The 12129-nt window shown below is 40.1% G+C and overlaps 1 protein-coding gene and 1 long non-coding RNA gene across 2 annotated transcripts in view; one reads left to right on the forward strand and one right to left on the reverse strand.

Moving 5' to 3' along the window:
• LOC118405240 overlaps positions 1-2935 on the reverse strand; it is a 9523-nt gene extending 6588 nt beyond the window's left edge. Inside the window, exon 1 of the long non-coding RNA XR_004829861.1 lies at positions 2787-2935. This is a non-coding gene — a long non-coding RNA (uncharacterized LOC118405240). The remainder of the gene's footprint in view (positions 1-2786) is intronic.
• Positions 2936-3329: 394 nt separating this feature from the next.
• LOC118405612 (krev interaction trapped protein 1-like) overlaps positions 3330-12129 on the forward strand; it is a 17164-nt gene continuing 8364 nt past the window's right edge. The window contains exons 1-10 of the mRNA XM_035805164.1: positions 3330-3429; positions 3965-4140; positions 4608-4715; positions 5447-5554; positions 6172-6301; positions 7493-7727; positions 8503-8600; positions 8997-9140; positions 9747-9903; positions 11977-12084. Of these exons, the coding sequence (XP_035661057.1) occupies positions 3993-4140; positions 4608-4715; positions 5447-5554; positions 6172-6301; positions 7493-7727; positions 8503-8600; positions 8997-9140; positions 9747-9903; positions 11977-12084 (1236 nt within the window). The 5' untranslated portion in view covers positions 3330-3429; positions 3965-3992. The remainder of the gene's footprint in view (positions 3430-3964; positions 4141-4607; positions 4716-5446; positions 5555-6171; positions 6302-7492; positions 7728-8502; positions 8601-8996; positions 9141-9746; positions 9904-11976; positions 12085-12129) is intronic.

Raw genomic sequence — 12129 nt, forward strand, 5'->3', positions numbered from 1 at the left:
GCTCTAATTTAATGAATGCTTTGAAATATTTAAAAGAACACCAACGCCAGTAATACAACAATATCATATGAAAGAATTTCCATAGAATTGGCCATTGACACATACCTCTAGAAAATGTTACATGCATGCACGAGGTTAGGTCTTGGATGGCAATATCTGGTTTCCAAAATACTTGAAGTTTATACTGCTCTTTATGTTATGCATGCTACTCATGAAAATGTTTGTATGGAAAAGGGATGTTGGGTGAAAGATCGTACAGCTTTCTGATGGCCTCTGACAGACTCTGACCCCAACAGACAGGCTATCAGAAAATGTTATCATCTTCAGAAAATGATATCATCTTCCACCCAAACATCTGCTTGGAGATCATTGTAATATGACTCCTGTCCCGGAAAACCAAGGATTACTGGATGCTTTGTTGGTGATGTTTTTTGCTGCATGCGGTCTCCTTTTGTGGATTATAGAAGTTTAAGTACAGTAGAAGCCACTTTATTGCACAGCCTATTTGCCAGAGAATTTGGTGCAAAATCCGGCAGGTGCAATAATGCGAGAGCGAGGCTATCGACACACCCAGTGTGTCGATAGCCTAAACAGGCTATCGACACACTGAGTGTGTCGATAGCCTGTTTAGGCTATTGGCACACTCAGTGTGGCAATAGCCTGTTTAGGCTATTGACACACCCAGTGCTAGAAACCACTAAAATGAGGAAATCTTACGATTATATTTGACAATCAACACTCTGAAAAATACAAATGGCATCCTGTGTCCATTATCAACCCAAAATACGATCTTTTTCACGTGTTTGCGGCACAATTTTAAACATCGGAATCTGCTATCATATAGGGTGCTAGTTTTACTGTCACCGCATGTGATCATGGCAGCCATGTTGGATCGGTTAGGAACACGATTTCAGCTGTGTTTACCGACGAATTCCTGCCGTATTGGAGAATTTGCGGCCTCAAAACTTATATCACTAAGGAAGCGAAGTTATAGTTGTTGCTTTACCTCCATTATTTTTAATGTGAAAGAAATATTCTTCCGAGTCGCTGCCGAAAGCGCCGGAACCACACGGCCGAAAATTATGACATGTTCTGTGGTCAGTGTTATTTTTGGTTTATGATGCTAACAGAAACTTTAAAAGTTGTTTATATATAAAATATTCTTATATCAAATGGATGTTTAAAAAGGGACAAGAAAAACTGAAAAAAAAAATTAAAAACCTCCGGCGCGGACTCGAACCAGGTCGGAGCTGTTAGCATGAATTCCCGGGTCAACGCTCTTCACCACTACGCCACGCCAAACATACACGATGAAGGACGTATTAACAGGTATCCAAATGTAGGGCATAACTTGAATACGTCCGTTCATTCCAAGATTCAAAGATTGTCTAATCTTCCGAACAATGTCTAATTAATTATTGCTTGTGTAAAATATTGCCGGAAAGGCATGTTACAAGCTCTGATTGGCTGACTGGCATCTCGGTGTGTCAATAGCCTGTTTGGCTATTGGCACACTGAGTGTGTCAATAGCCACAGCGATAATGCGAAGTAATCTAGCTGGACCGCCCGGTTTGGGATTTGGGGATTCCGTGCAGTTAACAGAAGTGTGCGTTAATCCATTGTGCAATTAAATGGCTGCCACTGTATAGTATAAGAAATGGGATGAAAGATCCATAAAAATTCAGACTGCCACCATTTTGAGTTTAAGATTAATAAGAAATTCTCAACTTGAGATTTTTGTAGGTTGCACACAGATGTTTTCTTGGACTGGTGACTACACACGTACAGTATGTACATCAATGCTCCACTGCATTCTGTGTAATGCCATCCTGGGTGTAGGTAACAATGAAGGATCTGTTTCATATACTAGTAGGGGCAGGTCACAGCATTGGTATCTGTATAGTACTGTAAATGTATTTAAGTATGCGGGGATTTAATTTCGCGGTAGCGTGAAAAGGAACTTTTCATGGTGGTTTTAATTTTGCAGTAGCACTACATGTATGCACTGTAGTCTCTTACTGCCATGGGAAAATGTTCGTGGTAGTTTTAAGTTCACGGTAAAGCGGCCACCGCGCAAAAGTTTCTGCATTTACAGTAATTTCCAAGTAGACATAAGCCTAAGGTCAGTGCTAAATCTATCCCATGATATATTTATATTTACAGAGGCATACAAAGTCAAGGGCAAGAAATTAAAGGTAGACTAATGAGGAATTCAAACATGGAAACATCGCATGACAGTGATGGATTTCAAAGATTTCAAGATATGCTGAAAATCATTCTACAGTGCACCAACGCATCCATTGTTGTTTTAAAATAAGCTCAGCAGAATTTCCTGCTTAGAGATCTGAAGTGGAATTTCCTGTAACGTTACCTTTAATTGTGTCCTAATGTGTGACATTTGATTTAACTAAAAGCACTATGGACACTAAGCACAGTTAACGTTAATAAATTTGATTCTAAATTATACAATATATTTATCCCAATCTATGAATAACAATAGACTATGTTGTAAAATAGTTGTAACATTCATACATTAGAATACACTTGTAATAAATAGTAAATAGTTACGTAGTTATCATAGACATAAGTCATAATCCAGCATAAGCCATTTCAGATCATTTAAAGTCCAATGTTTGTCAGCTGATATATGAACCAACGGTCACAAAAACAAAACAAACAAACTTAAAAGTATGACATACCGTTACATAAATTATATGACCATGTTTTGTGTCAAATTTCCCGCCAACATGCTAACAAAGGAATCCCCAGAAAATGTTTAGACTTACTTTCCATGATACTTCAGCTAGCTGCCGGTTCCGATCGTCATATCCTGGCGGTTTAAATGGCTTTTTACCTGGTCAAAGTTTACCCCGCCATACCGGCCCCATGCCACACCTTGCACTGCGGAAAACAAACTTTCTTCTGCAAACAAATAAAATCCTCGAACGCCGCAAAACGTAGAAAATAGATATCTACGCCATTGCAAACAAAGAGCTTTTTTGACCTTCACTTAATAATAAAGAAATTGGAATATATTTTATTCATCATATCTACGTTAATCTTATTGAATTAAGATTTGGAATCACTAAATAAACTGATGTTGTCATTCCCGTATCATGACCTCATTTAACCTTAGAGGCTTGGTATATTTTATAGGGAAGGGGATAATATTTTATAACAAATGCAAATAACGACCAATACTCCAGATATTGACTCTTAAAACTATCATTTAACACTAATTTGACATCAACTTCTATATTTGATTAATAATCAAGTATTTGAGGCCTACATATCGTGATTTCTCTCTCCGGGTACCCCCTATATTACCCGAAGAGTAGTATATTCCAAAGAGGGAAAGTCCAACATGGCGGCTAGGCGACCAAAATTTGTCAGCGAACACAAACAAAAGTGAATTTCTGCAGAAAATAGGTGGGTTCTGGCTTCCTCTGTAGCTCTTTTAATGCTATACGATACGCAGGTCCTTATTCATGAGATTATTTTGAATTTCTATGCCAGAAAAGGCGCGTTTAGACGGAAAATGTCCGAAATAACGGTCCTGTCTCTATGCCAAAGCCCCAGGGTGTTTCTTAGTCTGTAATAAATAATTACCGCTTTGCAGCTGTCGGCTTGACCAGTCCGGCCTCTCAAACCCCGAGGGACTGGACATTTGATTGATATGACAACCTTTTTCTCAACTGTCCAGTTCGCACATGTGCTTGTGACCAAAACTGTTGTTGTTTTTGTCACCAAAAAATCACAATAATATTTCATTACACGACATTTTGAAAGGTTTTTGCGCCCAAGCATTTTGCATTTTTCACTTCATAATTTCTGGCGTTTACAATGAAAATTAGCTTAATTTATGTTTGATTACTGCATGCAATGTTTGAAATTTAGATTTTTTTCTGAAAAAAACAACAACAAACAAGCAAAACAACAACATCTGACTTTGTTTTTCGCCCAGTGGCTTGATATTGGAGAAGAGGTGTGACATGACCTCAGCCATGTCGGTCAGCGCGTACATTGCAGTGGTTCGTCCCAAGGTCAAGACTTCCCTGTCGTCGTCGGATTATAAAGCCAAGTGGTACGAGATCATCCTGTTGGAGGACAGACTCGGAGATCCACAGAGGACGGTGAAAGGTACAACTAAAAAGATCTCCTTATGTTGCTATAGATTGACTAAAGTCCATCTAACTTAGTCTAAGATTAGTTCAATTCTCTCACTCACTCACTATCCGGTTTGGCATCTGTTGTTCCTCTTCTTACAAGGTTATTGGAGCCTAATGTTGTTAAAAGGGATGGACGTGTTTGTTCCAGTAGCACTCAGATAATTGATAAATGTTCACATGTTTTTGATAACAAAAGTCAAAGACTTGTCATGGTTTTCATCATTTTTTACCACTGGCAATTATATGGATGATCAGTATTAAGAATTCTGTAATATGTACATGGATTTGCTTTATTGTTCATGTTATGTTATGAATCATGTTATGTTATGAATAACTTAATTATTCACTGCGTTATGTACATTTGACTATTTTCAGTGCTTAAAATTTTTGTCTCTGATGTAGTTAACCCATATTTCTGTTGTGCTTGCATGTATGCAGGTTTGTTACACATGAGAATAAGAGGAGGGGAAGACCCAAACAGACAGGTGCTGGAGTATGTGTACGATGCCACCAAGAAGTCTTCTTCTAAAATGCAGGGACTCAGAGGTACATGAACTATCCTTGTCCTGGTCATCACTTTATTTGTTTGATTTTTAATCGAAGAGTATCTTAATTTTACATGTATACATTGTATTGTTTGATAATGATTATTGTAGCCAAGTGTATATTTTGTTCTCCTCACATTAAAAACTTTAATTTTAAGTCAGACCCATTCGATACATTGATGAAGGTTAGACATCAAGGTAATGATATACGCCCCCAAAAAAGCAGCTACTCAAGGCTATGATTATGTTTTCAAAATCATACTCAGTTGCTTAAGTTAAGTAGCTGCTTTTTGGCAGACCCATTTGGTATTATTATTATTATTATTGATATTCTGAGTCTTGAGTCCATCCTCTTACCCCTACAGTCCTTAGTGAGAGAATGACAAAAAGAGCAGTATATAACTGCTGAATCATCATTATTATTATCAATTTTCAGGAAAGAGAGCAGTACAGATAGCTAGGCCCTGTAGTTCTCAGGGATGGAATGATAAAAAGGCAGTACAGTAGAAGCCCAAAAGATTGCACAACGGATTAATGCCCTCTGCTGTTAACTGCATGGAATTCCCAAATCCCAAACCAGTGCTGTCCAGCTGGATAACCGCATTATTGCACCAGCCAGATAATTGCATGAAATTCACAGGCAAATAGGCCGTGCAATAAAGCGGCTTCTACTGTATTCATAAACTTCTGAAATTATTATTATTATTTTTTTTGTAACATTTTATTTTTCAGGAAAGCGAGCAGTACAGATAGCCAGGTTTGCGGAGGATGAGATTGCAGGCAGAGACACCAGAAGTAACAAAAAGGCCTTCCTATATGTGGTGCCTGTTGCAACTAAAGGTAATTTAAAAGGCCAGGGAATAGAGTTTTATGATGTAGAAAAATGGAACTGTTCGTTAATATTCCAAATAAGGAAATAATTGTGTAACTGTAACAACTTTTGTGTAACAAGGAAAGTAGATATACTGCGTAGCATTGCTGTATGGACATAAGTTACATATTTTATAAGTCAACAATTTAGAAAACGCATGTAGTTTTGGCCTTATAGTTGGCAAAGACAAGACCCTACACTTAGAGATTTTGAGACTTTAGACTACGAATTTGGCAGGCACACAGGCTTATGATGATGACATTTTTGTTGTTTTTTTTAGCACGAGGGTTATGGTTTTTGAGTAGTTTAGATAGTATCTCTGTGTTATGAATCAAACACCCTGTGATGGTGTGTTGTTGTTACAGATCAGCTGAGCATGCCGACGGACCCCTCCCAGCCCTGTGTTGGAGAATGTGTGTTGATGACTGCAGAGATGGTGTGTTGTTGTTGTTGATGTTGTTGTTGTTGTTGTTACAGATCAGCTGAGCATGCCGACGGACCCCTCCCAGCCCTGTGTTGGAGAATGTGTGTTGATGACTGCAGAGATGGTGTTGTTGTTGTTGATGTTGTGTTGTTGTTGTTACAGATCAGCTGAGCATGCCGACGGACCCCTCCCAGCCCAGCTTCTGCTGCTTACAGGACATCCTGAGGGTGTGCGCCGAAGGTCACGGTCACTTCCCCACCCTCACCTCCAGGATGCTCAGGACGCTGGACCAGTAAGTCTGTAGCTGTGTTCTACCCAGCCCAGGGCTCTAGCCAGCGTCCGTTTTTCCGTCAATTGACGGAAATTTGTTGCGTCTGACGGAAAAATTTTCAAACCAATCCGTCAACCTTGACAGACAAAAATCCTTGGTGGAAGCTTCAGGCGGCTTGGGGACACCGTAAAAGCCACACACTGTTTGTTTTGCTATTGTTATGATTGTTGACAATGTGTGTCGGTGCCCTTTCGCATACGATAATCTCATTAAAACCCGTTTTTCAAGGTCTCAGTTCAGTCATTCTAATTGATTTTCGCGGTTTTCGCGATGATTGGAATTGGCTGACGGAAAAAAGTTTCGAGCTGGCTAAAGCCCTGACCCAGCCTGATGAAATTTTTTTCTGTCACTTTGATTTTGAATGGAAATCCTGTGGAGTGCCGAAGGTCCATGATGATCCTAGGGTGGTCCGGCCCCCCCGGCAAAATTTTTAAATCTAGACCCTTTGAAACGCTACTTCCTACAAACTGGTTTGAGATACATGTACCGGTATGTGACAGAAAATTTATTGTAAGAAATGCTGTTACATCAAAATTGACCCAATCATATCTTGTAACATGCACAGTTGGCTTAAAGAACATCACTCAGTCCCACATGTTGTACTGTGTACCTGGTAAACCACCTTATGGCATGATGCTTTTGTACTGAAGAGTACAGGCTGCATATCCTGTTACATTGAAATTTACCCAATCATATCTTGTACATGTATGTACGTGCGCGGTTGGTCGAAAGAGCAGTACTCAGCCTGTGGAAGATTATCTGTTCAATGAGGTAAACTGGTGTGAGGTATTGTATGTGCCAGAAAATTTCTAGTAAGAGATGCTGTTACATCAAGTCGACCCAGTCATATCTAGTATGTTCGAATGTAGGTTCATCTGTCACGGTAATCAACATCATGCTGGCATTATATATATATGTCAGCAATGGGTCAAAGGTGCTTGGAAGTAGGTATCGGCCCCCGTCTCGGTTGACCCTATGTCCCTTTGCTGACGTCACACTTTCGATCGGGATGCGTGATATAGGCTCTGAGTCATTACAACTTGTAAAGGATCAGAGGACTAATCAAAAGCTTGTTGGTAGGTGCTTTATTTTTGTGTACAGTTATAAAGTTCAAAATTGTATCATAATTATATCTTGTATGTACGTGCACAGTTGGCTGAAAGAGCAGCACTCGGTCCCCCATGCAGTGGAGGCGCTCTTCAGACCCTCAGCGCTGGAGAGGATAAAGATGAACGTGCTGAACCCCGCGTACTCTCATGGCTCCGATCACCATGGCGACCGAATGGCCACACCCGAGGAGGCCATGGCGAGGATGATGGAAGTGGAAAAGTGTGATATCGTCATTATTAACCCGGTGTTTGGGTCCGATCTGAAGTATACAAACCAGGTAGGGTCAAATTCCACAGCCATTTCCATGTGTCTAGGAAAAGTGTGATATCGTCATTATCAACCCGGTGTTTGGGTCCGACCTGAAGTATACCAACCAGGTAGGTCCAAAATCCACAGCCATTTCCATGTGTCAAAGAAAAGTGTGATATCGTCATTATCAACCCGGTGTTTGGGTCCGACCTGAAGTATACAAACCAGGTAGGGTCAAATTCCACAGCCATTTCCATGTGTCTAGGAAAAGTGTGATATCGTCATTATTAACCTGGTGTTTGGGTCCGACCTGAAGTATACCAACCAGGTAGGTCCAAATTTTACAGCCATTTCCATGTGTCTAGGAAAAGTGTGATATCTTCATTATTAACCTGGTGTTTGGGTCCGACCTGAAGTATACCAACTAGGTAGGTCCAAATTCCACAGCCATATGCATGTGTCTCCATCCCGGTAGTAAGGCCAGAAATTCTGTGCCAGAGTCCTTTCTTGTATGTTTGATTTAATGTTAAGAAGAACTTTAAGATGTGTCATGTCATATGCTAATATTACACTGTATGTAGAGCTCACAATGTCCAACACTTGAGCGGTCCAGTGGCCTATTCCATAATTTCATAAAGCTTGGGTGATTATGACTCAAAAGCCTTTGCAAACTCCTTTTGATTTTTATCACCATCTGCTGTTAGCCCATTGCTTTATGTCAAGAGTACTTCTGCTACCCCTTCAGATACCGGTATTTGAAATGGAATTACCATACAGTGACATTTTGTTGACGCCACCTTCAGGTTGATGCATATGTAGTGAACAAGTTCTATGGACTGGGAACTCCTGACTACAGTAAACTCAAGGTCCCAGACAAAAGTGCAGACTCACCCCCAAGAAGGTAGGAAACTTTGCAACATGACCCTTTCAAATTTCTTCATGCTAAAACTTAACATCCAACACTGGAATTAAGAATAAGAATCTAGGAACTTACCCCTCCAAATTTTAGGACGAGCTCCATTGACCTTTTTCACAGAATGAATGACCCTTCTATCTCCAGCAGTGACGTCAGGAACATACCACTTTTGCAGGAGGGGATCATAAGTGTCAAAATGTCTATGGGTCTTTCATTCTGTGAACAAGGTCTATGGAGTTCGTCTGAAAATTTAGAGGCTATCATAGTATCAATTCCAGTGTTGAGTGTTAAGTGTTTACTTAACATTTTTCTATTATGTATTCTATGAACACAGATGCATATTAACTTTCATTCTAATTCCTTACTTGTTTCTCCACCCAGAGAGAAGGCCTGGATGGAGGAGTATCCCCTCCACAGAGCCATATCTATAGGTGACATGGAGAAAGTGAAGGACCTTCTGGCCAAAGGTACTCCAGTACAGGAGCTGGACAAGGAATCCTGGGGACCCATCCACTACGCCTGCTGGTATGTACTAGTATTTAAATGTATGGTGTAGGGGTGGGTACCGGTACAGAAAATTCTGGGCACCTATCCAATATGCCTGCTGGTATGTACTAGTATTTAAATGTATGGTGTAGGGGTGGGTACCGGTACAGAAAATTCTGGGCACCTATCCAATATGCCTGCTCATTCTATCTGATGAAGGATAAATGTCATGATCTGATTTATAAATATTATGCGCACAATTTTAATATGACACTGAAAACATAAGTGTCCTCAAGCATTTCAGTTTTACCTTTTTATTAAACTACAAAAAGAAAATTAAAAAAGAAATAACCCTACCTACCTCCCTAAATTCAGGACTGGAAAAGGAAACACAACATGTTTTTTCATAGGCCTTAGTGTCGGAAGAAAGTTAAGCATTGTACTACTACTTTACTTTTGCTGTTGATTAGCATATGATGAAGGCACTCTGTCTGTACCTGAAGCTACAACAGACAACCTATTGTACCAGCATCTCTGTTAAGTGTGGCAGCATCAACAAGATGATGGTGGCCACCTAAACACTAAGAAGAAGAAGAAGTATTACTGTAAATGGTTGTTTGACGTAATGTTGTTTTTATTTTGTAGGTATGGCCAGCTGGAGGCAGGGATGATCCTGTTGGAACAGGGCAAGTGTAACCCCAACCTGGTGAACAGGAACAAGAGCACACCTCTGCACATCGCAGCCGGCTGTGGTCACCCTGCACTGGTGCAGCTCCTACTCAGACACCCAGAGATAGACAGGGTAGGAGATCTTATACTCAAAAGCTCTGTACATCTCCCAATTACTGTATGTTAGTCAGACACATGTATAGGTACACACATTAAACTAATGTACACCCTGTCATGGTGTAGGTTCTACTCAGACACCCAGAGATAGACAGGGTGAGGACTACTGCTTCTCCAAACATTTATACATCTAAGAATGTTCATTTTACATGCAGTTAGACACATTTCAAGTGGGGTCATTTGGCATAACAGCAGGGTGTTTGGCTCATAACATTATACTAATGTACACCCTACCTTGGTGCAGCTTCTACTCAAGACACCCAGAGATAGACAGGGTAGGGTATCTTCTGCTCAAAAGCTCTGTACATCTCCCAATTACTCTATGTCAGTCAGACACATGTAGAGGGAAGATTTGAAACCAGCTTACACACATTAAACTGAAGGTACACCCTGCCTTGGTGCAGCTTCTACTCAAGATACACAGAGATAGACAGGGTAGGGTATCTTCTGCTCAAAAGCTCTGTACATCTCCCACATGTACATGTACACATGTATAGGTACACACATTAAACTAAATGTACACCCTAATATACACCTTGTCATGGTGCAACTTGTCCTCAGACATCCAGAGATAGACAGGGTAGGGTATCTTCTGCTCAAAAGCTCTGTACATCTCCCAATTACATAGTTTTTACATGTATGCCAATCTGACACATGTAGAAGGAAAATTTGAAACCAGCTTGCACACATTAAACACCCTGCCTTGGTGCAACTTCTACTCAGACACCCAGAGAAAGACAGGGTAGGGTATCTTCTACTCAAAACCTCTGTTCATCTCCCAATTATTACATAGTTTTTACATGTACGCCAGTCAGACACATGTAGAACTTAGTAGAAGGAAAATTTTAAACCAGCTTGCATACATTAAACACCCTGCCCTGATGCAACTTCTACTCAGACACCAAGAGATAAACAAGGTAGGAAATCTGATACTCAAAAGCTTCCTTAGAGGGAAAATTTGAGAAGATTATGAACCAGTAACACACATTAAACTAGTGTACACCCTGCACTGGTACAACTTCTCAGACACCCAGAGATAGACAGGGTAGGAAATATGATACTCAAAAGCTTCCTTAGAGGGAAAATTTGAAAAGATTATGAACCAGTAACACACATTGTACTAATGTACACCCTGCCCTGATGCAACTTCTACTTAGACACCCAGAGATAGACAGGGTAAGAAATCTTCTACTCAAAAGCTTCCTTAGAGGGAAAATTTGAAAAGATTATGAACCAGTAACACACATTATACTAATGTACACCCTGCCCTGATGCAACTTCTACTGACACCTAGAGATAGACAGGGTAGGAGATCTTCTTCTTAGCTCTTCACAGGGAAAATTTGAAAAGATTATGAACCAGTAACACACATTAAACTAGTGTACACCCTGCCCTGATGCAACTTCTACTCAGACACCCAGAGATAGACAGGTTGAGGCCTGCTGCTCCTCCAAATATTTTTACATCCAGGGTTGTTACTTGTGCATTTTAGTGTAAGAAAGTCATATTAAATGCCTTTCGCAAGGCACAAGATTTGTAGCATGACTTTGAACCCAGCTGCAGTTACGCCACACGACGCCACAATCATATAAAAATTCCTTACGAGAAATATAGTTTGATTTTTCCATTTGTACCTTTCAGAATGCCATATAAACAAAGACAGGCCAGACACCCTTGCATGTTGTGTTTTTATTACGAGTAAACCAAATTACATGTAGTTACATGTTGCCAGTGGACTTACCACTACTGTTACTCATAGTGTTTTCACATCTGTGTGAACCAAGGACCATATAGAAATACATGTAGAGATGGGAGCTGCCCTATACATCATATATTTGCTTTTGAAAGACTTCCAGTAACTAACATATATGTATTTGGAGACAGAGATTTAGGTACAAGAGATAGTAGATATGACCCAAAGGAAATTACCTACTAGTAGCATAATGTTCCACAGCAATGGTTATATATGATAAGATCAGAAAGTATTTCTTTACTATAAAATATGGATTTCTCTGTTTGTACCTTTCAGAATGCCATGAACAAAGAAGGGCAAACTCCCTTGGACGTGTGTGAACAGAACAAGCAGAATGAGTGGGAACATGCAGCCACTCTGCTCAAGGAGGCACTCAACAAACCTGTATGTATCAACAAGCAGATGTACTATGATTGTAGTTCTATGTAT

The sequence above is a fragment of the Branchiostoma floridae genome, chromosome 18, assembly GCF_000003815.2.
Source record: "Branchiostoma floridae strain S238N-H82 chromosome 18, Bfl_VNyyK, whole genome shotgun sequence".
NCBI classification, from domain to species: Eukaryota; Metazoa; Chordata; class Leptocardii; order Amphioxiformes; family Branchiostomatidae; genus Branchiostoma; species Branchiostoma floridae.